Source organism: Lissotriton vulgaris, chromosome 1_1, assembly GCF_964263255.1.
Source record: "Lissotriton vulgaris chromosome 1_1, aLisVul1.2, whole genome shotgun sequence".
NCBI classification, from domain to species: domain Eukaryota; kingdom Metazoa; phylum Chordata; class Amphibia; order Caudata; family Salamandridae; genus Lissotriton; species Lissotriton vulgaris.
In genome coordinates this window covers 1900669419-1900696980 of record NC_141685.1, presented here as the reverse complement: position 1 = coordinate 1900696980, position 27562 = coordinate 1900669419, and the positions used below count along the sequence as shown (strand labels likewise).

Genomic DNA, 27562 nt, shown 5'->3' with positions numbered 1-27562 from the left:
TCTTGTTTACTTAGTACTGAATGCTCAATCCTTGCTACTTAATTCTGAACACGACTAGTTACACAAAAACACAATAATGCACATTAAAACAGTCACACTCATACCACGACATTAATCACATGAAAGACATTTGAGACATATATGACTACCCCCTGTACCGGATGTACTGCTAAACAGCACAGATACACTGTCTGAGACAATGCAAGAACTTGAATAACTGATGTACTGCTAAACAGCACAGATACACTGTCTAAAACAGTGCAGACCGAATTTGTGTACCCAAACCCGTCTTGATACGTCCCAGCAATGGTACTCACCGGGAAGCACGGAAACAGAAGGCCTCGGAAAAACTCGACTGGACCGGACTGGACTGGACTCGACTCGACACGTGGATACTTCGGAAACTGGTGGGCCTCTTGACACCTCAGACCTTGCTTCTTTCGGCTAGGCTCTGGTCGGGATCCTCCGCACTCCTCACCGCCTCGTCTGGGTGCTGATCGCAGTCTTCGTCACCTCCGTGGGCCAGAGGGAGATACAGGAAATCCTGCCAGTACGCGTAGTTTCCGTCTAACTGATGGCAGGGGACAGAGCTTGCAACGCACCAACCGGCGCGTGGGGTGGGGGAGGGGTCCCTGTTCGGGCGCCTGAATAATGTGGTAAATATTTGATTTACCGTCCTAATTTCTATGCAGGTAAGTACTTAGTCAATAATAACTCAATCGGAAAGAAAGAGGCAGAGTCTGTGGTGTTAGAGTTCTTTGGGGTTTTATTCCTTAAAAAGGAATGGTTCTAGAACTGGATATCATGTTCCTGCAACCACAGGGGTTCAGGAAGGGATAGAGCAATATTTTATTGACAATACATAGCTTATATACTTAAGTTACATTATAGAAACCAATACAGTAGGCGTAACAGCTGAGAGAAACAAGATAACAGCATCCACGTGTTAGTAATACGTAATTAGAAGGCGTGAACTAGGCGTGAACATAGAGGTGTGTGCTAGAAACGTCACAGGTAGGTGTCACAAATGGGTGGCACAAAGCAGAAATGTTGCAATGTCAGCAGAAATCTGAGGCCTGGATGCGCGCGCAGCTGTATGACGTGTGATTGACGTGAAACTGGAGGGTGCAGGGGGACTTGACATTTATACTGACGGAAAGAGACAGAAGTCTGGCATGTCAGATCAACTCGTACTTCTATCATATCTGATATCTGATGTTTGGGAACCATATTATCTAAACGGAAAAGGTGTCTGGGGTAGAAGCTATTCTATACTGACTGTGAGTGCGTGTATAAGCGCCTAAGTGTCTACATGAGAATGCGAGGGGCATGGGCCTACCATGGTAACAGAGGCTATGAATTACTTGCATGGAGACAGTGAGGCCGGGCCCTTTGCTCTGCAGCTGGGGGGATGTTTACTTAAACTAGTAGGCAGGAATGTATTTTCGAGGAGCGGAACAGATAATTCGAAGGTTGAAGTCAGTCTTGGCAGGCAGCAGGCTGAGCTAAGCGCCATGAGCCGCACGGGGAGTAAGGCAGAGGTCACGGGTACAGAGACAGCCTGGGCTGAGGCTTTTAGAGTCAGAAGGCAGGGAAAAAGGCTTGATGGCAGAATTCAGGGCCTACTTCGCCAGAGCTGAAAAACGTGTAAAGTACACCACAAAAATACGTTGGCATAGCATACTCAGAAACGGAATATTCAACCCATTCAGGGTGGGTCTGAAAAAGGACATGTTAACGGTGGACGCAAATGTATTTGCGTCTTCATAGCTGGCACAGGAGGGAAGTTACATGCACTTTAAGCTGGTACATGGAGACGGTGGGGTACACGCTAGGGAACACAACTTGACCATAAAATTTATATTTCCTCAATAGTCTAAGGGGACATTAATTTTTACTTAGAAGAGAGGGACAACTCAGACTCTAATACTCTCGTAGAACATACTCGGGATGGAATTTTCTCCAATGATTTCTCCAATGATGTACGTATCACCTTCCAACATACAATACCTATTTGTTGGTCGGACCATTGTGCAGTACGGTTCGATTTTCTCCCTCCAGTATTAAGTGTGGATCAGAGACCCCCTCACTGTCCCAATGAATTTAGAAACTGGAAAGGTATCTCAGCTGCCACCTTGGTCAACGCCTTATAAAATATTCCCTTTACAGTTCAAGAGGACCCTAATCTTGGGCAGAGGCTTTTGCAACATGGCTAAAATCCGCAGTGAACATAGTGGCACCCCTGAAATCACATATCCTGTAAAAACTCCACCCCTCAGCTCCTTGGTACAACGACAGACCCAGACGATTAAAACAAGCTTGTCGTCGCACTGAGCGAGCTTGGAGACTAACCATAGAGGAGCTTGATAGTACGATATATAAAGCTAGGGTCAATGAATGTAATTGCGAATTAGTAGAAGAAAAATCCATGTACTGTACTCACATAATTGAAAACTCAACATCCACAGGAGTTATTGAAGCTGTTACAACGACTTTCATCTTCCCAACCCGTCGCAGAACCAGAAACATCACAAACATTCTGCAATCAATTGGCTACCTTCTTCCAAACAAAAATCACAGACAAATATACGTCCTTTGACTCACAACCTGAAATACCCATCATAACACTGGCAGTCAGCAATCATGTCGAGGATGCTCCTCTGGTACTTGGTAGTGAGATAGAGGTCTTTCAAAATGTTTGACCTCACACCACTCCTTCTTGTACAATATCTTATGAGAACACATGCAGGCTCTCCTATGGAAGGATGTCCACCTGCAATCCTCCATATGGCTGCCGACACCATAGCAGAACCCCTCTGTAAATGAATGAATAATATAATTCGGTCTGGAATCTACCCCAAACCTGGAAACAGGCCATTAGTAGACCACTTCTGAAAAAACAGACCCAAGGGACTGCAAAAACTACTGTCCCATCTCCCTGCTTCCTGCCCCAGCAGAAATCGTGCGGCTGGATCTCAATAAACAGCTCATGTAAACTGCAGAACATCAATCATGGCTCAATGATTCTCAGTTTGAATTTAGAAGGCATCATGGAACAGAAACCGCTTTAATATCAGCCACTGACTACATCACGCGCACGGTGGATGAAGGACGGGGTGGTGCTGATCCTCTTGGATCTGTCAGCCGCATTTGACACCATTTCACCTACTGCTGGACAGACTCCGGAGTCTTGATATCTCACATCAAGCACTAGCCCTCCTGTCCTAATTTCTGATAGGGATCTCCCAAAGGGTAAATTTAAAATCTTTTCACTCAGACTCCTAATTTTTTTTTTTTATTTCTTGTTTATTGCAAGCAAGTCAGAATATATACATTTTTCAGCAGAAATTGACTGAGAAACATAATACATTACATATCATAAATTCCACAAAAAAAAGAAAGCATTACATGCATAATTGACCTATAAGAAAATAACCAGCTAAGAACGGAGAAAGGGAAACGGGAGAAAACAATAATCAGCTACCCCAGTTCCCGCTCAATCCACTTTTCAACAGGCGCCCACATTTTCATGCCAGTTATCCTTTATTTCATTACCTTTAGTTCTGTATATGGCATGTTCAACATTATACATAGCCAGAAGGCGAGCTCTCCATGAGAAAAAGGATGGCGGACCTGGGCTAATCCAATCTTGAGTAACACATGAGCGAAGAATTCCCATGGATTTAAAAATCAGGTTTCTTTTTTCGGCTGGAAATACTGCCGACGAGACTCCAATCAGTACAAGCTCCGGGGTTAGTACTACTGAAATACCAAGTATCAGAGATAGAAATGTTTGAATATCCACTATGAATACAGATAGTAGTGGACAAGAAAAAAACATATGGACTGCATCTGCCGCATGCAGCCCACATCTGCTACATGATGTACCAACTGATACTCCCCATTTAGAGATTTTGGCTGGTGTATAATATAGATCAAACAACACCATGTAGTGCTGTGCCCGACTTCTACCGGATAACAAGATGGAATTAGCCAGATAAATGGAATCCTCGATCTTAATTTCATTAGAGCCCAGCTTCTCGCTCCATCTTGATTGAACATATGCTAGATCATCTGGGAGTAATGAAAGCAATAAATTATAAAAAGAGACAAATTTTCTTTTGTTGAAAAAAGAATCCATCAAAGGGATCCGCTGTAGGCCTGCAGATTCCTGAGACGTTAGAGTATTAAGAAAACTGCGCACCTGTAGGTATTTAAAATAGTCGGAATTAGTGAGATTAAACCTACTTTGGAGCTCTAAAAAAGATGCAATATGAGTATTTAGCCATACATCACCGAGACACCTAATACCCCGGTGACGCCATCTTTCCATAATGGAATCTCTAAAAACAGATGGAAAAATAGATTGCGACATCAGGGGGGTGTATCTCGTAATTTTTGGTATACTAGCAATTCGTCTGATTGACTTCCAAGCCCGAAATGCTGATTTTAGGATCTTAAATTTTGTTTTTTTATAGTAACTCGGCTCAACATGTTTTAGAAAGCACCCCCGGGCCTCTACCCCTAAAGCAAATTCAAAGATTAACGGGGTATGCGCATCCAGAATAGGCGCCCTATCTCCGATTATTAGGGGGGTTATGAATTGCAAGACTGAAGCCAAATAATAGAAGAAAAAGTGTGGGATACCCCACCCCCCCCTGGCTTTTGGAAGTATCATTTTTTGATGAGCTCTCCAATGCCTTTTATATCCCCATAAAAAGCTCCCTGACATCCTTTCCAGCTGTTTAAAAAAAATTAAGGGAAACTCAAGAGGAATGGTTCTGAAAAGGTAAAGAAATTTAGGTAGTATTAGCATTTTCAGAACATTGTTCCTCCTGTGTAAAGACAAATGAAGATGATTAATTCGCTCTAACGTGGAATTAGCCTTTTCCAGAATAGGATTGTAATTTAATTCTGGGATCTGCAACACTGGAGATGTAATCTTCACTCCTAGATAAGTCACAACAGGAACTATGTTAGGAAAAGCAGGAGGGTTCTGACCAACTACTAGTATTTGTGTTTTAGACATATTCAGTTTGTAGCCCGAAAAGGCCCCAAACTGTTTGGCCAATTCCTCTATCTTTGGGATAGCTTTTACTATATCCGTGGTGATAACCACCACGTCATCTGCATATGCCAATGCCCTATAAGGGGTGCCTGCCACCACGACTGGTGCAATATCCTCCGCGTGATTCAATTCGTTGAGAAAGACATCGATATAAATAGCGAAGAGAAGCGGTGATACAGGACACCCTTGTCTTGTGCCTCGGTGGATAGGAAACAAGGTGGATTTGTCTAACCCTATTTTAATACTGGAAGTAGGTGTTTTATATAGGGATTTCAGTGCCGACCTCATAACTGGGCCGAACCCTTTAAAAGACAGTATGTCCCAAAGATAGTGCCAGGCCACCCTGTCGAATGCCTTCTCGGCATCCAACAGGGTGACCCTGATAGTTGTATTCATGCACTCCGCCCAATCCAACAACGCAATGACTCTCCGAACATGATCCGCAGTATCACGCTTTGGAATAAACCCGTGTTGCCATCGAGAAACTATACTGGAAATTACCGAAGAAATGCGTGTAGCTAAAATTTTTGAAAACACTTTGCTATCAGAATTGATAAGTGAAATCGGGCGATAGGATGCCGGATTATGGGGGGGTTTATCCTTTTTAATAAATGCCATTATTGTTGATTGTCCCCAGGAAGGTGGAGCCAATCCTTTCTGAGCTTCCAGAAAAGTAACCAATAAATCCAATTTTAACAGATTTCTGAACATCCTAAAGAATTCCAAGGGGATTCCGTGAGGTCCCATTGCTTTGCCAATTGGGAGAGAGAGTAGAGCATTCTCTATTTCTTCCCAAGTAATATCGGAATCTAAAATCTGAGCCTGCTCTGAAGATAATTTCGAGACATTATCACAAGTGATGAAATTCAGGAAAGATTCGCTAGAAGAATCCAAAGCTTCCTGCTCATAAAGCTTAGAATAAAATTGCCGAAAAACATCAAGAATCTCCTCAGATCTAGTATGTATTTGTCCTGCCTCGTCCTGAATGGCATCAATAACATTTGACGCCACTCTTTGCCTAATCTTTTTTGCCAAGATCCTGCCGAAGTTCTCTCCCATTTCGTAAATCTGCGTTCTAAAAATTGCCGCCTGTTCTGCAATTTTTGTTGCAAAAATTTCAAGAAGCCTTGCTTTATGAATAGCAAGAGTGGCCTTAATAGGTTCCGTATCTTGGGGTAAAGAAATAGCGAAGGCCAGCCTCTCCTCCCACTCCTGTACTGCTTTATAATAAGACTCCATTTTATTCCATAAGTTTTTCTGCTTATTAATCGAATAAGCTAAAGTCTCTCCGCGCACCCCTGCTTTGAATGCATCCCATACAATTTGAGAAGATGCGCTACCTCTATTGAACTCAAAAAATTCTCTTATCCATTTCCCCATATATTCAATGTAGGTTGGGTCGGCCAAGAGTTTCCGATCGAAAGACCAAGATATAGACTTAGGAGAGCCAACCTCAATTTTCACCTCTATCAATATTGGGTTGTGGTCCGAAATTATACGAGGAAAGATTTCATACAAGGTGTGATGTATGAGTGGAGTATTTATAAAAAAATAATCCAGCCGCACCAGCTTTTGATGCGGAGCGGAAAAAAAAGTGTAACCTGGTGTGGCAGGATTTATAGCATATCCCACGTCGGAGAGCCCAAATTCTAAGACTAAGCCTCTTAATGCCTTGTATGTCTTTTTCTTGAGACCAGGGTATGGTGTATTACTACGAATATCAAATCCACCTCCCAAATGGATATTTAAGTCACCACACAGAATAAGAGAAGATGGCCATTCAGCTAATTCTAAACTCAAGAAATTCAGAATATCGGGGTCGTCTATATTAGAAGCATAAATTGAGCAGATTGTCCAGGCTTTATTGTCAATATTAATCTCTAGGATCAACCACCTACCAAATTGATCAGCCTTAATGCGCTGAAGATGGCCAAGCCCTCTTCTTATAAGTATTGCCACCCCTTTGGTTGTAGTACCTTGACGAGTACATCCTAATAAATGCATGCCAAGGTCTTTGAAAAAATGCCTATCAATCCGAGGCAAATGTGTTTCTTGCAAACACAATAAATCTATGCGCATACTCTGTATCAATTGTGCACAAAGCTCCCTTTTCTTTCTGCTATTAAGGCCGCATATATTCCACGAACAAATTCTCAGTTTTCTCAACATGATAATTTTGATCTAATAGCCCGTCTGGACCCCCCCATCATTACTATTTCTGCAACACACCCCTTGTGTAAATCCAAACCCACAAATTGAGCTGTTCCTAATTATATTCGACTTCCATTTATAAGGGGCTGCTGCTTAATGTACACTCCCTCACCAAACACAGAATTGAGTTTGTAACGCTAGTTGAAGACTTGGAACCTGATTGGGTTTTTTAAACAGAAACCTAGGCAAATTCAGCCTCAGGGCCCGACCTAATCGATGCTGTCCCAGATAATTACTCTATCCAAAGGGTAGATTGGGTGGGCCGCATGGGGGGATAGCTATTGTCTTCAAATCTCAACATAAATGTATTATTGAGACAGGTTTGGATACACACACACGTGAGGCTACAAACGTTAAACTCATTCTATGAGCCACCTGTACTTTTGGAGGCCTACTGATTTACATACCTCCAGGACCCAGGGCACCTTTTTTGCAAGAGCTTAAGCAGCTTTTAGAGCCAGCTCTGGCAGAGAATTCTCTTATAGTCTAAGGGGACATTAATTTTTACTTAGAAGAGAGGGACAACTCAGACTCTAATACTCTCGCAGGACATACTCGGGATGGAATTTTCTCCAATGATTTCTCCAATGATGTACGTATTACCTTCCAACATACAATACCTATTTGTTGGTCGGACCATTGTGCAGTACGGTTCGATTTTCTCCCTCCAGTATTAAGTGTGGATCAGAGACCCCCTCACTGTCCCAATGAATTTAGAAACTGGAAAGGTATCTCAGCTGCCACCTTGGTCAACGCCTTATAAAATATTCCCTTTACAGTTCAAGAGGACCCTAATCTTGGGCAGAGGCTTTTGCAACATGGCTAGAATCCGCAGTGAACATAGTGGCACCCCTGAAATCACATATCCTGTAAAAACTCCACCCATCAGCTCCTTGGTACAACGACAGACCCAGACGATTAAAACAAGCTTGTTGTCGCACTGAGCGAGCTTGGAGACTAACCATATAGGAGCTTGATAGTACGATATATAAAGCTAGGGTCAAGGAATGTAATTGCTAATTAGTAGAAGAAAAATCCATATACTGTACTCACATAATTGAAAACTCAACATCCACAGGAGTTATTTAAGCTGTTACAACGACTTTCATCTTCCCAACCCGTCGCAGAACCAGAAACATCACAAACATTCTGCAATCAATTGGCTACCTTCTTCCAAACAAAAATCACAGACAAATATACCTCCTTTGACTCACAACCTGAAATACCCATCATAACACTGGCAGTCAGCAATCATGTCGAGGATGCTCCTCTGGTACTTGGTAGTGAGATAGAGGTCTTTCAAAATGTTTGACCTCACACCACTCCTTCTTGTACAATATCTTGAGAACACATGCAGGCTCTCCTATGGAAGCATGTCCACCTGCAATCCTCCATATGGCTGCCGACACCATAGCAGAACCCCTCTGTAAATGAATGAATAATATAATTCGGTCTGGAATCTACCCCAAACCTGGAAACAGGCCATTAGTAGACCACTTCTGAAAAAACAGACCCAAGGGACTGCAAAAACTACTGTCCCATCTCCCTGCTTCCTGCCCCAGCAGAAATTGTGCGGCTGGATCTCAATAAACAGCTCATGTAAACTGCAGAACATCAATCATGGCTCAATGATTCTCAGTTTGGATTTAGAAGGCATCATGGAACAGAAACAGCTTTAATATCAGCCACTGACTACATCACGCGCACGGTGGATGAAGGACGGGGGTGGTGCTGATCCTCTTGGATCTGTCAGCCGCATTTGACACCATTTCACCTACTGCTGGACAGACTCCGGAGTCTTGATATCTCACATCAAGCACTAGCCCTCCTGTCCTAATTTCTGATAGGGAGCTCCCAAAGGGTAAATTTAAAATCTTTTCACTCAGACTCCTATGTTTTACTCTGCGGAGTTCTGCAGGGATAATCTCTGAGCCCTACTCTTTTCAATCTGTATGTGGCACCCCTAGCAACTGTGATCCACTCATTTAGATTGGAGGTGATGTCATATGCAGATGATACACAGATTATGGTCACCATCCCTAAAGGGCCATGCTCATTGTCAGAAAATATTCTTGGATGCATGACCAGAGTGGCAGAATGGATGTCGCCTAACTATTTGAAGCTTAATGGCTATAAAACCACAGTGATGATACTCGGATCAGGGTCATCCAAGTGGAATAGTAGTTGCTGGCCTCAATCCTAGGGATGCTGACCGACCTCGAGCGAAAAGGCTAAGAACCTTGGAGTCCTGTTGGATATTGAACTTAGCTTTAATATCCAAATAAATCGCACCATCTCAACATGCTCCTGGCTCATAAGGAAGTAAAAAATAAATCTTCCCTTTATCCAACGACCAGCCTGGATACAGGTTGCACTGGTCTTGGTAATGTAGACTTGATAACTGTAATGAATTATACCTTGCTGCAAACAAGAGTATGCAGTACAAACTCCAGGTAATGCAGAATGCATTGGCAAGGTTCAATCTGGACATTCACTGAAAACAATCTGCCAGGAAGGGACTGGAGATCCTGCATTGGCTCCCCATTGAACAACGCATTAGCTTCAAATCACTCTGTATGGTCCATAAATCGCTACATGCTTCCTACCCGTCAAGGTTGAAGACTATGTTTAAGTAGCATTCTTCTAAAAGACCATTGCATTCTTCACTCCTAATCCAACTGGATGTACCAAGAACTAAGAAGAAGAAGTGGGGAGATACAGCATTCTTGGTGGCAGCTTGGAAGCTCTGGAACTCTCTACCCATTGCTATTAGATCTATCCCCCTTCTGCTTCCTTTTAGAAAAGCTCTTAAAACCTGGCTTTCATGATATAGCACCTAGCGGGAGCTTCTGGCCCTTGCTAGGTTCCTGGGTATATATGGCTGATCTCTAGTGCCTTGATGCCTTCATGTGACTGCTGCACTTTATAAATCTTCAAATCAAATCAATCAATTGAAAAGACAGAACCCCCTCAACATCAAAGAAGTGACCAATGGCCCGACATCCCGTGCAGCGCCACTCGGAGAATTGGATCTCCCCCACGCCTGGCTCAAAGTCTGGATTGTCAAACTTGGGGGTCAGAGGGGAAGGGAACGATGTTAGATTGTGCTTTACGCTAGTTTGATCCCACACCGCCATTGTTGCCTGTTTTGTGGAAGAGAAGTACAGGCTTCTTGCCCTGTGCGCTTTCCCCAAAAAGGGAATCCTCATCACTGATGTTCCTGCTACTGCCCTATCTTGGAATAGCCAGTGCTTTTCAGACTCCAGTGATTCCATTCTACTAGGTATCTTAGTTGCGCTGCCTGGAAATACAGTTGGATATTCCGTGTTGCCAACCCACCCTCGCTAGGTGGTAGAAAGCTAAGAGTCTTGTTCATCCTCGGCTTTCTGCCCTGCTATATGAAATATGAAATCGCTGCCTGTAGTTTCTGGATTGAGCCTGGGAGTGGCTGGAGGGAAGGGTTTGAAACAATTATAATATCTTAGGGAGGGTCACCATTTTAATAAATGCCACTATACCTAATCATGAGATCTCGTGGTGTTTCCATCTCTGTGTGTCAGCGCAAATTTGTTTGTATAGATTATTGTAGTTGACAGTGACTGTGGATAGTGTAGTTAGTGCTATCTGGACTCCTAAGTAGGTGATTGTGTCGTGAGACCACTGGACCAGAAATTGTGCCTGGAGCTGTTCCACCCTTTGCAGAGGAAGGGAGAGGTTCAGAGCCACAGATTTCCCTACATTTACTTAAAACCCAGAAGCCCTGCCAATGGAATCCAGCTCTGCGAGGAAGGCTCCCATGGATGTGTCAGGGTTGTTGAGAGTCACTAATACATTGTCTGCGTGGAGACTGATCTTGTCTCCCCCAAAAGGTACCCCAAGGATTTGTGGGTGTGATCTTACCTTCTGTGCCAGTGGCTCCATATATAATGTGAATAACAAGGGTGATAAGGGGCAGCCTTGTCTCATAACTTGAGCTATTTGGAGCGGGACAGATGTGTGGCCATTGACTCTAACTGTTGCTGTGGGTAGGCGATAGCAGTTTAGTATTCGTGTTCTAAAGCGCTCCCCCAGGTCGAAATGGGACAATGCTTGTTCAAGGTAGAGTCAATGGAACCTGTCAAAAGCTTTTTCAGTGTCTTTGGTCAAAAGCATGTATATACCCGGGAATCTAGCAGCCTTGCTAAAGTGCACAAACCCCTTTTGGTATTGTCACTGGTTTGTCTCTGTGGGATGAAGCCAGCCTGATTTGGATCTATCGGGGCCTCCATGCACTTGCTGAGTCTCTGAGCCAATATTCCTGTAAATGATTTAAAGTCAATGTTAAGTAATAAAGTGAGCTACAGTGCGTGGTATCCTTCCCGGGGTTATGAATGACTATAATGGCAGCCTTTAACATCGATGCTGGGATCGCTCCTTGTTTGGAAAAGGTATTAAAAAGTTGGGTCAATACAGATACTACTTCTGAACAATACGTTTTGTAGAACGCTGTGGTAAAGCCATCTGGGCCTCGGGATTTGGCCAGTTTCAGACGTGCGATTGCTGCAATCACCTCTTCTATGTGGATTTCCTCCTCCAGTGTGGAGATTTGGTCATTCGTCAGCTTAGCTGTTTGCACTTCACTTAGTTATCTAAGGCTCTCTGAGTTGTCTAATGTTTGACCCGAATAGAGGTGTTCATAGAACTCTTGGAATGCCTTGCCCATTTCTGCGTCTGTCATTACCGGGTTACCATTCCGATCCTTTATTATTTGGATGCCCTGCCTTTGCCGTTGCTTGCTCAGTTTATGTGCTAAGCGACGCTCGCATTTATCCCCCACCACATAGAAGGAATGGCGTAAATGGAGGGCGGCCTATTCAGCCTTGTCTAAGTCCAGCTCCATTTTTAGGTCTTTCTTGACCATTTGTAAGTCCTCCTTCAAGGCCGTGAACAGTCATTCCATGAATGCCAGAGTCACCGGCTCCTCTGTAGGGCCAGACGCTGCTCCAGACGGTGCTTCTTTGGCGGGTTGAGCTTCCATCATAATGCTACCTTGGGGTCGCATCAGCATGTCTTTAAGGGAGCGGTCCTTCTTCGCCTGGTTGGTGGACACTTCGCCTCTTGACATGTTCGCTGGCTGTGACTGTGTCGGCACTCAGGACCTGTGTCCCCGGGTCACATCTTAGGCCTGGGACCTTGTAGGGACCTGTTTCCTAGATCCTCCCCTTTGTCTCTGCTGAGTCTCGAAAACTGAGCCAGCGCGGCTGGTCCAGGCAACTTTTGTTAGTGGGGTACTTTCCCTTTTCTGGGCTATCTTCCTCAATAGGTTATGCGCCGTGGATCACCTCGTCTTTTCGTCCCTAGCCGGTCGTTGAGGGGGCTCCGAGCCTCTAGCCTCCGCTGCAAGTGCCTGGGGTTTCAACCTACCCACTCCCTTTGAGGGTCCGATCAATTGATAATAGGCTACGGCCTCGTGAACCCAACACGTGGCCAACTAGCTCTCCCGTAGGTGAAATTTGGACTCAGGACCTTTGCCACTCTGTCGCTGCCCCTGGACGCTTCTGGATGGCAGCAGATACTGTAGAGTCAAACTCATTGATCATCTCATCACCACTCACACCTCACTATACTAATCCTCTGGCTATGCCACTACTTCTGGGCAAATAGATATGTACATTTCTATCTGAAATGTATTTGTGCATACCATATAATTAATTTGCAAGGTTTGGTGAAAGGGACACACATGTACGTTTAGATGTTTTATAGGGGGACTTTTTCATATTTTTAGTTGATATTTATACTTGTAGATTATTCTAACAACAAATGTCGCAGAAATTTAAACATGAGCTTGTTATTTTTGATAATTCCATATGTGTATTTTTTTGTTTCAGTGTACTCACCCATGTGGAGGTGGAATAAAAACACGAATAGTGATTTGTCAGGCGAGTAATAGCCAAATATTGCCGGATCAAAATTGTGAAATTCTCGAAAAACCACCTAATATGACTCAATGCAATGCTCATGTTTGTCCAAGTGATACGTTATGGCATCGGGGACATTGGAAATCGGTATGATGGTTTTTAGTTTTTTTCCCTTTCCTGTGTCATAAATTATTTGTATATATGTGTTGTATGTTATAAATGAAAGATAGCTAGAGGATTATGACTCTTGGCAATCGATGATTTATATTTGGACCATAATGTGAGAAATGTTACACTGTTCAAAGCCTGCACTGTTGAAAAGGGGATTTACTATTGGTGCTGATGAACAATCCCTACTTTCTTAGCTTTGAAGAGTGTTTTTTCAGGTGATACCACTTTACCAGTGTGATTTGACTTGCCCACTACTGCTGTTGCTGAATCCAGATTTAATTGCCATTCACCAGGGGAAACACTTTATGATTTCATATTAAGCAGTTAATATATTTTCTCATCACTTAAACACAGAGATTCAACATGTGAAATCAGGAAGAATGTCAGGGAAGTAATACAGTCTATGTTACTATGAGATACCAAAGATGAATGTCAATACAACTTGGCTGAGGTAAACATCTAAGCCCTCATTAGAGGTTGTCTGTTATCCCATGCGATAATTATCACACCTGAAACGATCAGACACCTAGATGTTTGGTATTTATCTGGTGTGGTAATTATTAACTACGACACATTTTGGGAAATGTCATGTGCATTTTAATGCTCACTGCAACTTAATCTTCTTGCTCTGTTTTTCCTGGGCATTTGTTCCTCTGAGAAGTAGCGATTGGTTGGATCTCCTGAAATTTACCAGGGATGTGTTTTTTAACATAAAGCTCATTTTCCAATGTATGTTGTTGCAAGAGGTAAATTGCACTAGGATTGTGGAGCTGCTTAGTGCAGGTAATAGTAGAGTCTGATTTTCTTGAGTTTACTTTGTCTTACTGTACATATGTTGTACAGTCGGATGCTGCCTGTGGATTGGGAGGCATGGAAAGGGAATAGGGGAAAGAAAGATCTTCAAAATTAGGAATTGTACCTTCACTAGTTGTAAATAGCTCTACCATTCTAGTGCAATATATTTCGAAGTTTATTTTTCACAGCTAAATGCACCTTAGTCTTTCACATGGCAGAGACCAATTGCCTTACCAAATAGAGCCCTCAATCACATAGTAATTTATTATGTAATGTTTAATACTTATACAGCAAAATATTTCCACTGATCAACGTTTACCAAAAGCTAAAAAAAAAAACAAGGAGATATGAGATTTTGAATGAAGTTTTGCAGTGTCCCCTTTCTGTACCATTTACCACCAAAGCTAATCATTCTGCAATCTGGACTTATGTCTGCCTTACTTATTAGTTTCCAAACAAGAATCAGTAAACTAAATAAAGCAAGTTGTACTGTGTGTAATAGTTCACACTGTACAATAATATGACATATAGAAAGTAACTGTGTTACAAGGAGTGTGACCCCACTAGGAATTCCAGGCGACACCATACTCTGATACAAAATGCCGAAGGAAGGTAGCTCACCCTTTTAACACAATTAAGTTATTTTGATGAAACATACATTTTACAAAATAATTATTTGTTCTTCCCACCTTGTTCACATTTCATGTACCGATACAAATTTACTTATTTTCTCCTCTCCTTGAGATGTATTTCTCTGACTGTTCTCAGTCTTCCTGATCATATTAGGATCTGTTGGCCTTTCTTTCTGTCTTTGGTACATCTGCCTTCACAGAACATGCATCTCTTCTCTGATCCTCTGTATGTGTTATGTGTTCCTAATAGTACACATTAACCAATAAATTCAATTTATTGAGTTAAAATATTTCTTACGTGTTCTTTTAATTTTTACTTACAGTTAAGGAGAAAAACATATGCAAAAATGGTTCAAGAACCTGTGCATACCCATTTGTCTGCCCTGATGTGCCTTATTTACTAACCGGCATTAGTTCGTCATTCATCTGTTTAGACATAAACATCTTTAATACAAGGTTCTCAACTTTCATGATAGGCACTACTCATACAGTATTGATACTGGTTACTTAATTTTCCGATTTCTGTTTTTGAAAAACAAATTTATTTTTAATTTTACAAGGTTTAATAGTAACAGTTGAAAGTACATATAGACTACCAAAATAAAAGTCACAGTATCTCCCTGTAGTATAAATTTCTGAATTACCGTTACACACCTTTCTAGTACACGCCTCCCCACACATACCTAGTCTTCGTCTTCTTCACACAAATTGTTCCATCTATCATGGATGTCCTGATTCCTCCCACATGGTCCTGAAATGTCACCAATTAGCACATATTCCTTTTACGTATGTTCTCCTATGTTTCATCATCATAGTACAGCGTTTGTGATCCTATTTGCACCTCCTGGTTTCCTGCCTAAGTGAATGTCCTCATTATATCTGCCCAAGTCGTTGTCATCCTCTAAATTGTCGTCTTTTTTTATGATGTTCTTTTTATTGGAAATCCTTGATTGTGATTTGATAAACATAAACAGTATGCACAATAACTTTCAAATAACAAAAATGAATAGTGAATATAAATACACACTCAAAACATGTATTTTGACAACTCCCATAGCACGTCCCTGCTCATTCGCAAAGATCCTTTTGACAGTCTAAATTCTTGTTTAGTCAGTGTTTCTTATTATTCTTAAATCTTGTCTATAGAACAAGTATGTTTTTCATGCTTTTTCTTCTTTCTTTAGAAGATGATGTTTACAGAGGCTTCAATCAGGGTTTTGAGGACAGCAAGCCTTTTCCTACAGAAAATCATAAAACAAGAACCTTAGCTGCTATGGTTTCTGACATCCATTCAATCAGAAACGTTCAAGTAATTCAATAACATACAAATGATTCAGTTCACTGTATAAGTAGTAAATTTGTTTGTTAGTCAATTAAAACCATAAGCCTCTACAAAAGTACATACACAGCAAGACATATAAATGGAGTATCTAAAATGATTATCGATCATGAATTAACATTCATTCTCATTTGGGGAGCAGCCATTACTACGAAATTTGCTTTGTATACAGTGGCCAATTCACTGTATTCATTTTTGCACTTTTGATGGCTAACTTTCATGCCAGATCCAACAGTAAAATACCTCTTCTATTATAGACTATTATTACAACTCTACAGTTTGTGAGTAGTCGACCATGTTTTAAATCCTTTTGTTTACAGTGACATTAAGGTGCTGATTAGATCGCTCTACAGTGTGAATGTGAGTAGTACAGATTGATAGTAAGCCATGGTTGATACAGAGGCAGGGGGTGAAAATCATAACACATGCAAATAGTAGTTTGAAAAGACTTTGTGTTAGGGGGAAAAGCACATGCATTGAGGTCTAGTTAGCAAAGTCCCATTGCACAAAATAAAAAAAGCAGCAGCATACATCCACAAAATAGAGGGATCATAAAAAAGGCAGTTTAATACAACTAGGAGTAGAAATAGAAAACATTAACTAACCATATTTGTTTTCAAGGCCACAAAAGCCTCACAGTGGTGGAAAATGGTCTCTGTGCCCATTACTTAGTCCAGTCTAAGTGTGTGCCTTTCTCATTTAGTTTTCAAATCTTTTTCTGAAAAACACACGCCTACAGACACTTACAAAAGTTTAAAACAAGGAAACCATAAGAAATTCATCATTGTCATTTCATCTCTAATTTGATTCAATGTTTGTTTTTGCAGTCCAGCAAGAGCCATTTCATAAACATACATTTGTAGCTTTCAACCATCATTCTATAAGTTTGCACTGCCAAGCATTTATCCTCAATATCATTAGGATCAGAGTTCACAATTTCTCATTTGCTTCTTGTTCTTTGGGCAAGTTCAGGGCATTTGACTTTTAAATTATTTTTAAAACACAAAATAATGACCTAACATATTGATTTCAACCTACTGACAGTATAACTCATGAATTCATGTGATCTATCTCACTCCAAATGCTCAAATGTATAGTTAAATATATGTCCAATCCACTAAATATACATTTGGCCTCTTTAAACACTTCTAAAAGGAGTAGATGGTGGGGGCTGGAGTTTAGGAACAACAAGTCAATAAACACAATCAGCAACTATTGAAACTTGTATAACTATTTAATTATTCTATTAATGTCAATAACAGAGCTCCAAATACTAGCCATTTCATATACCATTCTTCCACTGGGGATTAATTAATGTTAAGTTGCTACTACTTAAATTTTATAGCAATTGTATATTTTTAAAGATGTTACACCCTAAAGTATATAGGTGCAAGGATACAGATGTTTTTTTATGCCTCTATGTTACAGTTTGGTCCAGACACCATTGATATGTCTGATTGAGGGGAGAAATGTCTGCATTGGCCCAACTCTTTCTACCTAAACATTCTGTTAACATGTCCACTAACAACTTTTAATAGGTCCCTTTCAATTGATCCATGTATTTTTTTTAAATCATTCAAAGATAATTGCTTGCCCAACTTAATCCAAGGTGAATATGGTTGATTCCATCCAGTTTTTTAATAAATGAGCAGACCTCCACGTTGAACCAGGATGCCTTTTCCTACATGCATAGCTTTTTATGCAGATTGTTTTGATCCGGCTTCTTCACAAGTCCCTTCATATGGTCAAGTGAATCTTCACTAATTGTAATGCTTCTCCTGAACCATGCCTACAATATGTTGTTTAAGTGCAACATTCAATAGGGCTGAATGGCACCTTTTTGTTCCACAACTATAATGTTGTGTCTTGCATTTCCTTCCATTAATGGCTACTCAAAATATATCTCATGAAGATCTGTATCCTTTTCCAATCTTCCACGGAACATTCATCAAAATAATGTTTGATATAGAAAGATATTTGTTTTTGAAACCTTAGAGGACCAGTTTCAAAAATATTCAATAGTATTAGTATTGTTAAAGAATTAAATGCTTGGATCTATACTTGTATAGAGTCTAGTCCAATGTTTTCTAAAATGCCCCAATAATCTTAGACATTAGATTATTGACAGCCCTACATAATTTAACTACAAGATACATAGAGATTGGACCCACTGACATTTAATTTCTTAGACATACCTTGAAGTTCCCTCTCATATAGGAAACATATTTGTTTTCCAAATTATATGTATCGACAGAAATAAACCCAAGCTTCCCACTTAGTGAAATCAACTCCCAGACATTGTAATGAAGATGTGACAAAACGTATTGGGTGCATATAAACATTCTTGAAATGTGTGCCCACCTCATCTCAGAATATGAAAGTATTTACTTTTATGTTGCAATAGATGGTGACTCGAATGGCTGGTCAACAGCAGGTGCTGTTGCCTTGTTCTTCTATCTTAAGATCCTACATCACACTTCACTACTTCAAGCTGATGTGTTGCCCTGAAATATAAGATTATATTAGAACATTGGAATGTTGAGTACTTCATTGAAAACAATTGAGTGCTCCGGGCCTCTAATGGCCAGTAGAATCCCGTAGCATCAACATTCAAATGATTTTTAACAGCAACAGCTGTGAACAAAGGCCTCACAGAGCCCGAGGGGATTCCAACCTGCTCGGGCTCCATGAGGCCTTTGTTTTACAAATGAGAGTATTCTGCCTTCTAGGGGCGGAATGTTTTAATAGCCTTAGAGGCCTCCGTAGCGGGCTCTACCGGCCATCAAAGGCCCACTACCTTGTTAACGCTGGAGCGGCCCTTTGTTGGCCAGTAGAGCCCGCTACGTAGGGCTCTAAGGATATAATTGATTATAAACATTCTTGAAATCTTTACATTTAGGTATGTTGTTTTCAGAAACTTTGTTGTATCTAATCTGGTTATATCAAATATACCCAGGGGGTTGTCTTTTAATTGTTTTAACCCACATTTCAACTGCATCATAGACCATTCTGTGGAGGAAGGAGTTACGATAAATATTCCATCTCCTTTCTCAACATGGCTAGACCTTGTGCAGTCCCTTTATTAAGATGTTTCCATTAGACTGGTTCAATTGATGCCACTCTTAACATTGCTCAGCAATTTAGGTGTTTTAAGTATGTATGATACTAGAATGTACCATACTTTAGTCACTGACACTGCAAGGAAATATTATCTTAGCTGGTTTGAAATGGTGATATGAAAATCCTGCAGCTGCTCAAGTATAAATTAATTGTGTATGCTATGGTATCTATTGTCATCCTCTGTAAGCCCTATAGCAGACGATTGGAGTTTGCTCCTATATGTATGCAGGGGCATCAGCTGTTTTGTGTGCGTGTTGAGAAGACAGGTCGAGGGGAAATGTGGATCAAACTATTCTCCTTTCATCTCGTTTGGCTTTAGTGAGGTGGCAGAAGTCCAAAAACAATTTGAAACTGAACAACTCTATGACACAGATTTTCTCAATTTGATAGGTCTCTAATTGGTCCTGTGTGAGGTGGTCAGAAACCATGTGCTTTGAACATACCCTTTGCAGCTATCTTGACGCATTGTGCTGTGCTGGCAATTGCACTAACAATGCAGTTTTAGTGCTCTGTGTTGGCTAGGACTTGCTTTTCTACCTGAGGGCTATTTTTAACATTCTTCAACTCCCCTACCCATTTTTTTATGTATGTATGTATGTATGTATAGGCATTTATATAGCGCACTACTTACCCGGAGGGTCCCAAGGCGCTTCGACCGCTGCGAAACCCTTCCTGGCTTCCCTGAGAGATGGTCCCTTAATGGGTATCTCCAGGGTGAGACCAGGCATCCCCAGCGGTCTGGTGGGGCCGTTAGTGAAGATGAGGCAAGCTAATGCCCAGAGTTGCCGAGTGTGATTGCTGATCAGAGTGGGCACCGAGGCGAGAGAATTATCGAGTCCGCTGACCCTGGTCCAGAAACCTGCCGCGCCGGGAATCGAACCCTGGTCCCGGGCCGTCCTCTGCTCTCGGGTCTGCCGCCTCTAACCAGTGAGCCACACTACTATGACAACCACCTACATTGTAGACGAGTCCGATTAGGAATAATCATTAGTAAGTTCATCTTTTGTGGAATTCCTGAATCAATGGAATGGGTTCTTCTCTCCTGGTCCGACGTTAAATTAATCTCTACTGATTGTACATCTTTCCTCTAACTCACAAAAATGCTTTTAATTTATGCCATACCTAGTTCATCTCTATACATGTTCCTACGCTAAATTTCTTTGGCTACTTCAAAAATATGTCTAACTTCAAATGGCATAATTTATACTTGTTAATTTGCAAATGCAACTCCGTGGAATTCACATAAAATGCTGAATTGCACTGGGTTTCCTAACCCTAATGTAAACTATCAGCAAATGACATGTGCATGTGCATGTGGTAGTTTAGGACATTTGGGTAATTGCACTTTATTATGAAAGGTGTTTACTTTTCTCTTACATGTTTCGCTGTCTTGTGATATATATACCCAAAATGTTGTGTGGGAAACACATACGAGTATATTAATACATACAGCAGGAAATAGTGATGGCAAGAAGCTGAGATGGAAGCCGAATCTAAACAGGCAGGAATCAGAGAGGGCATGGCGAGGTATGTGTAGCAACAGCCAGGTAGTGGGTGAGCAGGGACAGCGAGCAGACTGACGTCTGACACTGAGTGGACTGAACTGTAGCCTAAGCCAAGTGCCAAGAAGTTAAGAAGTAGTGGGATCAAAAGCAGTGGCAGCCTGGTGCTCAGTGCTTGATGGCAGGGCGGGCGGGCAACTCCAATTCAACTAACTTGGAGCTGAAGTGCTGCACTCATAGTTGGAGTGCCCTAACAGCCTAATGAGACTCCTGTATTTCCTCACATTCTTCCAGCAGTAGGAGATTCACCCCTGCCGCCCCGTTTCATCACCAGAATTTCAACTGTTGCAACTGTTTTACAATGGTGAAACACACATTGTAGCACAATTGATTTTAATTAATTTTTGAGACAACACTAGTCTTACTAATCAACACTAGTTTACACTGGGCACATAAGGCTGCATACTACTAGTGGAACCTCAGAAGCTCAAACAAGCTGAAAGGCCATTGCAGGCCACCGGTGTGGAACAAGACTGGCCGGAGGAGGGTGTGGGCACGGTGCTAGAGACGCCACCCTAGGGGTGAGCCAGAGGGATGTGGAGACTGCCAGGCTAGTGCTGGTGTGGCTTGTGACTCTCCGTGTGCTCCCCCGCCCCTGTGCCTGGTGCCTTCCCTTCCCTTGGCACACAAACTATATCAATGCAACCGTGACAGCCTCTGTTATACATGTTTCAATACCAGCAGCCACAGTAGCCGTTAGTGTCCATACTCCCAATCAAATACCAACAAGGAAAACAGCCCGTGTTGCCTCTGTCACCTACCAGGCCTAAGATGGCTGAAAAGAACTGAAGAACAAAATAAGTCTAAGCACAGATGCTCAGGTGGGTGTAGGCGAAAAGTAGTAACAATAGATGTCGTCAGCACCACAGTAACCGTACATAGGGGCCCGGCTAAACCGGAGGAAACAAACCTGGGCTCACTACCTATTTCTATCTGGCTGGAAATTGTCACATGGACTCTTCCCCTATTGGAGCACATGTGCTATGGCTAAAAAGAGGGGCCTTACACAGGACAAATTGAAGATTGGTGCGGTCTCAGCTGCAGCTCTAGCCTTAACAAATGCCACTAGCCACTTTGAGTGGCGAGTCCACCCCAAGAGGACTTCGTATTTGAGGGATAAGCGTGTGCCAGGCCTGAATGCGGAAACTGCATCACCGAAAGTCATTAAAATCAGTGACAATCAGCTTCTCCGCAAAGTGGTGATTAATTCACAGGACACACGTGTTAGTCAGCCTTAAGTAACCACATGGAAGAAAGTCTAACCATAAAAACACAACAAAACCTATCAAGTATTTCTTTCGAAATGACAGACATTCTCAACCCTCACTCTCCGATCCTCTATTGGCAGCAGCAGCAACAGCAGCAGTAGCAGCAAGAGATTCTACTGAGTTCCTATCCCCAGTGTGCGCCCACGTTTCAACACACAGACGCAACCCCTCCTGCCTTTTTCCGAGAGGGCACAACTCAATAATTGAACTTTCTTCTGGAAGCATTTTAAGTGCATCATAGGAATTAAAACCAAGATCTACGGCAGTGGCACAAACTCCATCTAACTACAAAGTCGGACCTAGTCTCACAACTACTTCTAGTATTAGCACTAGCACCTGCAGAAACCTAGACATCCTCACATTCGTCCTCTGCTGCTCCCCTCCTCACGTCAAGCATCCAAAGTGTTCACATCCGAATTGGTCATCGAAGGAATCCATGGAATTAGTGGGGCTCATGCCTACCCACATTCCCCTTGTGCCAAAATGATTGGTTAACACTGCACAGAATCCCAGACAGACAGAGATACAAGACATTCCCAAGAAAACAGACCAACCTGCCTTCTTGCTTACATTGAGAAGGGCATTCTACCTTGATCGCCACCATAAATGCTCTGACATGGCAGTCAGACAAACTGGAGATACACTTGAATTGGATCAGCACCTTAGCATCATCAATAATCAAGCTGGAGTGCAAATTAGGCTCTCTGGAACTAGGGCAACAACTTGCCTGTTCAACTGGGAAGGGTGAAATTAATTGCTCCTGTTTATGTTTATGATTAAGGATTTCTAGAGCGCATGGCTGCCCGTGAGCGTCCCAGCGCTGATGATGAGAACAGGCATGGACACATTAGGAGAATTAAGGGAACAGACAGGTTTTTAGGAGTTTACGGAAGGAGGCTAGATTGGATTGAGCACGAATCAAAGGGAGTGAGTTCCATAATTTGGAGGCATTATAGGAGAAAAGGTGGCCTCCAGCTCGAGCTCTCTTAATCCTAAGTATCAGGGCCAGGAGGAGGTTCATAGACTGCAAGGGTCTGTTTGTTGTGTAAGGAACAATAAGATCTTTAAGAATGGGTGAGGACGGGCCATGTAAGACTTTTTGAGTTATACAAAGGGCCTTGAAGTATACTCTCTCTTGTATTGGCAGCCAGTGAAGTGCTCTAAGGGCCGGTTTGGCCAACACAACGATTGTTGGTGCCTGTGAGAATCCGGGCCGCAGTGTTTTGCACGACCTGCAATTTAGCTGTCACTTTCTTTGGTACCCCAAGGTAAAGGGCATTTCCATAATCCAACCTGGACAATATCAATCCCTGAACCTCGAGTTTCCTGGACTGAATGGGGAGCAGGGGTAGAATTTTACGGGTAGTACGAAGGTGACCATAACAGGCTCCGATCGTTTTCCTTGCTTGAGTACTGAGTGTAAGATCCTGATCCAACCAGATCCCAAGGCTTTTAATGTCCGATTTTGGGATGGGAGGAGTACCCATACAGGGGGGCCACAGGGTCGCTGGACAATAGAGGGACTGCTTGCCCATGACCAGGATCTCTGTTTTGTCGCTATTCAGTTTTAGCTGGGACTTGTCCATCCAGCTAGTAATATCCCTAAGGCAGGAATAGAAGTCAGTGACAGTGTTGTTCTTTTGGTTAAGGGAAACGACAAGCTAAGTGTTGTCAGCATAAGTCAACAGTTTAATTCCGTGGGAGGCGACAATTTTTTCCAGGGGAGACATGTATACATTGAAGAGCGTAGGGCTCAACGAAGTGCCCTGCGGGACTCCGCAGTGTATCGGGGTCACTTTGGAGATGTAATTGCCCTCCGCCACCTAGAAAGAGTGATTGTGTAAAAAAGATCTCAGCCAGGACAATGCAAGTCCGGAGATGCCCAGTTCCCTGAGCCGTTGGACCAACGTATGATGGTTGACGGTATCAAAGGCCGCACTCAGGCCAAGGAGGATCAATGCCACTGATCCTCCTGCGTCAATGATCTTCCTGGCCTCCTTGACTACCGCAACCATCGCCGTCTCCGTGCCCTGACCCGGGCGAAAACCCATCTGTGAGGGCATGAGTAATTTGCTTCATTCCAGATAGTTAGACAGCTGGCCGTTAATAAATGTTTCAGCCACCTTGCTGGTACTTGGCAGAAGGGAGATTGGCCTAAAGTTGTTCAGATCCAGCGGGTCTAGATTCGGCTTTTTTAATAAGGCCTTAACCACGATCTTCTTCCAGCTCGGGGGAACAGTGCCCTGCGAGAGGGAGGAGTTTATCACGTTCACCATAGGGGCGCAAATGATGGATGCAACAAGTTTCAAGGCCTTCACTGGGGCTGGGTCTAGCGGCGAGCCACTTTTGATTGACTGAAAAATGGGCGAAAGAGTGTCTTCAGTAATCAGAGTGAACGCATCCTGACACCCAATCGTAGAGAAATTGGGAACTCTGCTGGAGTTCTTATCCACCATTATAATGGACTGGAAACAGGTCTTCCAATGGCCTATTAAAACAAGCCCTGTGTTGAGTACTCCTGCAACTATGCCTGACACAGTTGTACATAGTTTACCACCAGCACATGGTGAACCATCTACTAGAGTGCAACTCAAATCTCTCAACCATACAGGCACATCTCCAATTACACCTGTCTTTGATGTTCCCATAACTAGAGAATGCTCCCTTAGTGCAAAACCTTCTGATAACAACAACCACGTAATGGCAGCTCATGGAAGCCAACCTCCACGTGGCACCCATAATCAATGGACTAGACCTCCCTCAAAAATATCAACGAACAGACTGAAAAAGGCTCAAAATAATGTGGTAAAACATCATCAACAAGTATTACAAACTCCTGTTTTCCAAGCTCAGGCAAACTTAACACGTGACTCGTTTATCCTGTACCCTATCTTCAAGGGAAACACAGTCCCAACAAAGGCATCAGGCATCAACACCATCAAACAATCACATGGTATCCCCCAGCACCTGATCTCCTCGTTAATTGAACTAATCATCAGGAGGCACTAGAAGTCTTCATAGTGTCACAAGCTCAGTCTAATGTCCAACTTCAGTCTGGGCCCAAAATTCAGCCACAGATTCCAATAGTACCACAAATAACTCAGTAGCCAGCTAACGTGGCCAACTTTTTCACCATCCCCAATTGGACCTGGGAAGAAAAACCTCAGGAAAATAATGTTATTAGCCATTCAAGCAGTAAAGACATCCACACTGAGCCTAGAGGCAAACATGCACCAGCTAAACCAATCCTCGCACTGCACTTCCCCTCCGAGGGTCCACATGACATCTTAAATAGATCTAATTTGCTGAGGTTGTTTAAAGTCTTCCCAAACCTAGCAAATATAACCACAGATGATCTCCTGAGAGTCACTTTTTAAACACTGGCCAATAGTATGAGTGAGGCAGAATCAACAATACTAGCGCTCAAATCCCTCACATTAGAGGCAGATATGCTGGTCAGTAAGCAGACCTTTGAAGAGTGTGGAAAAGATATTAGGAAACAATTGACCCCCAAATACTCTCTCCCACTGAAGGCACCAGGAGAGCAGTCCAGGCATCATGCACACCCACTCAGCGTCCTCAGAGGGGTTGGTAATTCCCAGCTTAACCTGTCTAACAACAAGCTGCGAATATCACGTTCCTCCTCCAATCAAGTCGGTCCAGGAAGGAGTATAGCTTTAAAGCTTACTGACAGAACAAAACAAGGATACGACCGGAGCTGGCTTTTAACTACACTCCTGTAGTATTCAAAGAAGCCAAATATTTATAGTAAAGTTGTAGCTTTAATGTAAGAAGAAAAGCACATCCAAGTACTTCAGTGTCTGGTTGTAGAATGCCCCCAATGAACATCATAGAATACAACAGTGCACTATAGAATACAGAACCCTAGAATTCAAATGGATACACCAGATGTGAAGGCATACAGGCATGCAAGAGCGAGGCATTTAAAGGGAAAATACCGGATACTACAAATCCCCAGTAAAACAAGAAACAGAAATTATTCCTAGCTCAAATATCTACCAATCCAAAACCCCAAAAGAAAATCAGACATGAATCTCATATCATGGAATGTAGCAGGATTATAAAAGTTACTCAAATCCTCAGTTGCGAATTCTTTCATCCAGATGGCTGATTTTCTTTGCTTCCAGGAAACACTAGCTACCAGCCCCACCATAACCTCTGGTTTTCACAATTTGCACCAGGCAGTTACTTGACTAATATGTTCGGGAAGCTTTTTGGTGGTCTCTCAATCTATGTAAGCCTAGGCTTGGATTTGAAGCTCAAATTACTCGAAACAGAAGACAAAATGATCCAATTGGCTATCCTGGAAGGCCTGTGTTTGAACGATCAACACCTGAAGATTCTGCTCTTCAGTTTTTATCTGGACTGCCTTGAAGTTGGACGCACAGACAAGCTGATCCAACTTCGTGATTCTCTTGAATATGTGCTCTGTGAAAACTCAACTCTGAAAGTTATCAAATGTGGGGACTTAAAACAGCGCACCTGGGAACTGACCGGTCAAATCAAGTTGGATCAAGCCCTGCCCTAGTCTGCTCACTACTCTCATCAAAAACCATAGTCTGAAAGCGATCCAGAATGTAAAGGAAAGTTCACCTTAGGCTCCAAAATTCCAGAAATCTTTTAAGAGGACAAGTAATCTGGACTATATGTTTTCTACTGCATAAATCCTAGATGCTCTAGTGAGCTTTGAGATCCGGACCAGTCCTGAGAGGGACCATTTCCTCCTTTTTATTTCCCTAAAAATCAGCTCCAACATGCACAAAACTCTTAAGACAGTTGCAGATTCAACTAGTGAGGAAAGCCAGAAATTATTCAGAAGGATTAAACGGGGACCAGTGAACCTGCGAAAACTCAAACTATGGAGGAGCTCCAGAGGCTTGTACCTCAAGTCCATGAGGGGGAAACTATTAATGGCCAACTGGGATTTAATCCCTAATGAAATAATCAAACATTTGGAAATAACCCGCCCATTCCCCAGAGGGTGATGGTCAATTCCCTGCAAAAAACAAAAAATTACACACATAACTGCTAGCAAATTGAAGATTTGTAGACTCCAAAAGGCCTGTCAAAAAGTATATTTAAAAAACTATGAAAGCTGAACTAAAACTAAGATTGCAGATCCTAAACAAACAGCACAAACAGATGGTCTGGACAGCAAAATGTGAACAGAAGGTATAGGAATGTATGCAACTTTACACACTGATGGTCAAACAGGGGCAAGCCGATCTATGGAGGTTTTTAATTAACAAAATTAGACAAGCAACGACCAGAACAAACGTAATCTCCAAGCCACATTGGACCATGCATGAACCAATATGCAGGAAAAACTGCAACTGACTACGATTTGGATACTCCTGCCCTGAAACCCGGAACCAGGAGTACTGCTAACTGAAAAACACCCTCTCCACAATACTGAACAAAATTAGAGTGACAGGAGCACCTGGCCCAAATTGCATCCCTGCCCAGGTCTTTAAGGAT

General features: G+C 42.4%; 1 protein-coding gene across 1 annotated transcript in view; it reads left to right on the top strand.

The window, feature by feature from the left end:
- ADAMTS20 (ADAM metallopeptidase with thrombospondin type 1 motif 20) overlaps nt 1-27562 on the top strand; it is a 1033120-nt gene that overhangs the window by 656496 nt on the left and 349062 nt on the right. The window contains exon 25 of the mRNA XM_086919514.1: nt 13147-13323. Coding sequence (XP_086775640.1) covers nt 13147-13323 — 177 coding nt within the window. The remainder of the gene's footprint in view (nt 1-13146; nt 13324-27562) is intronic.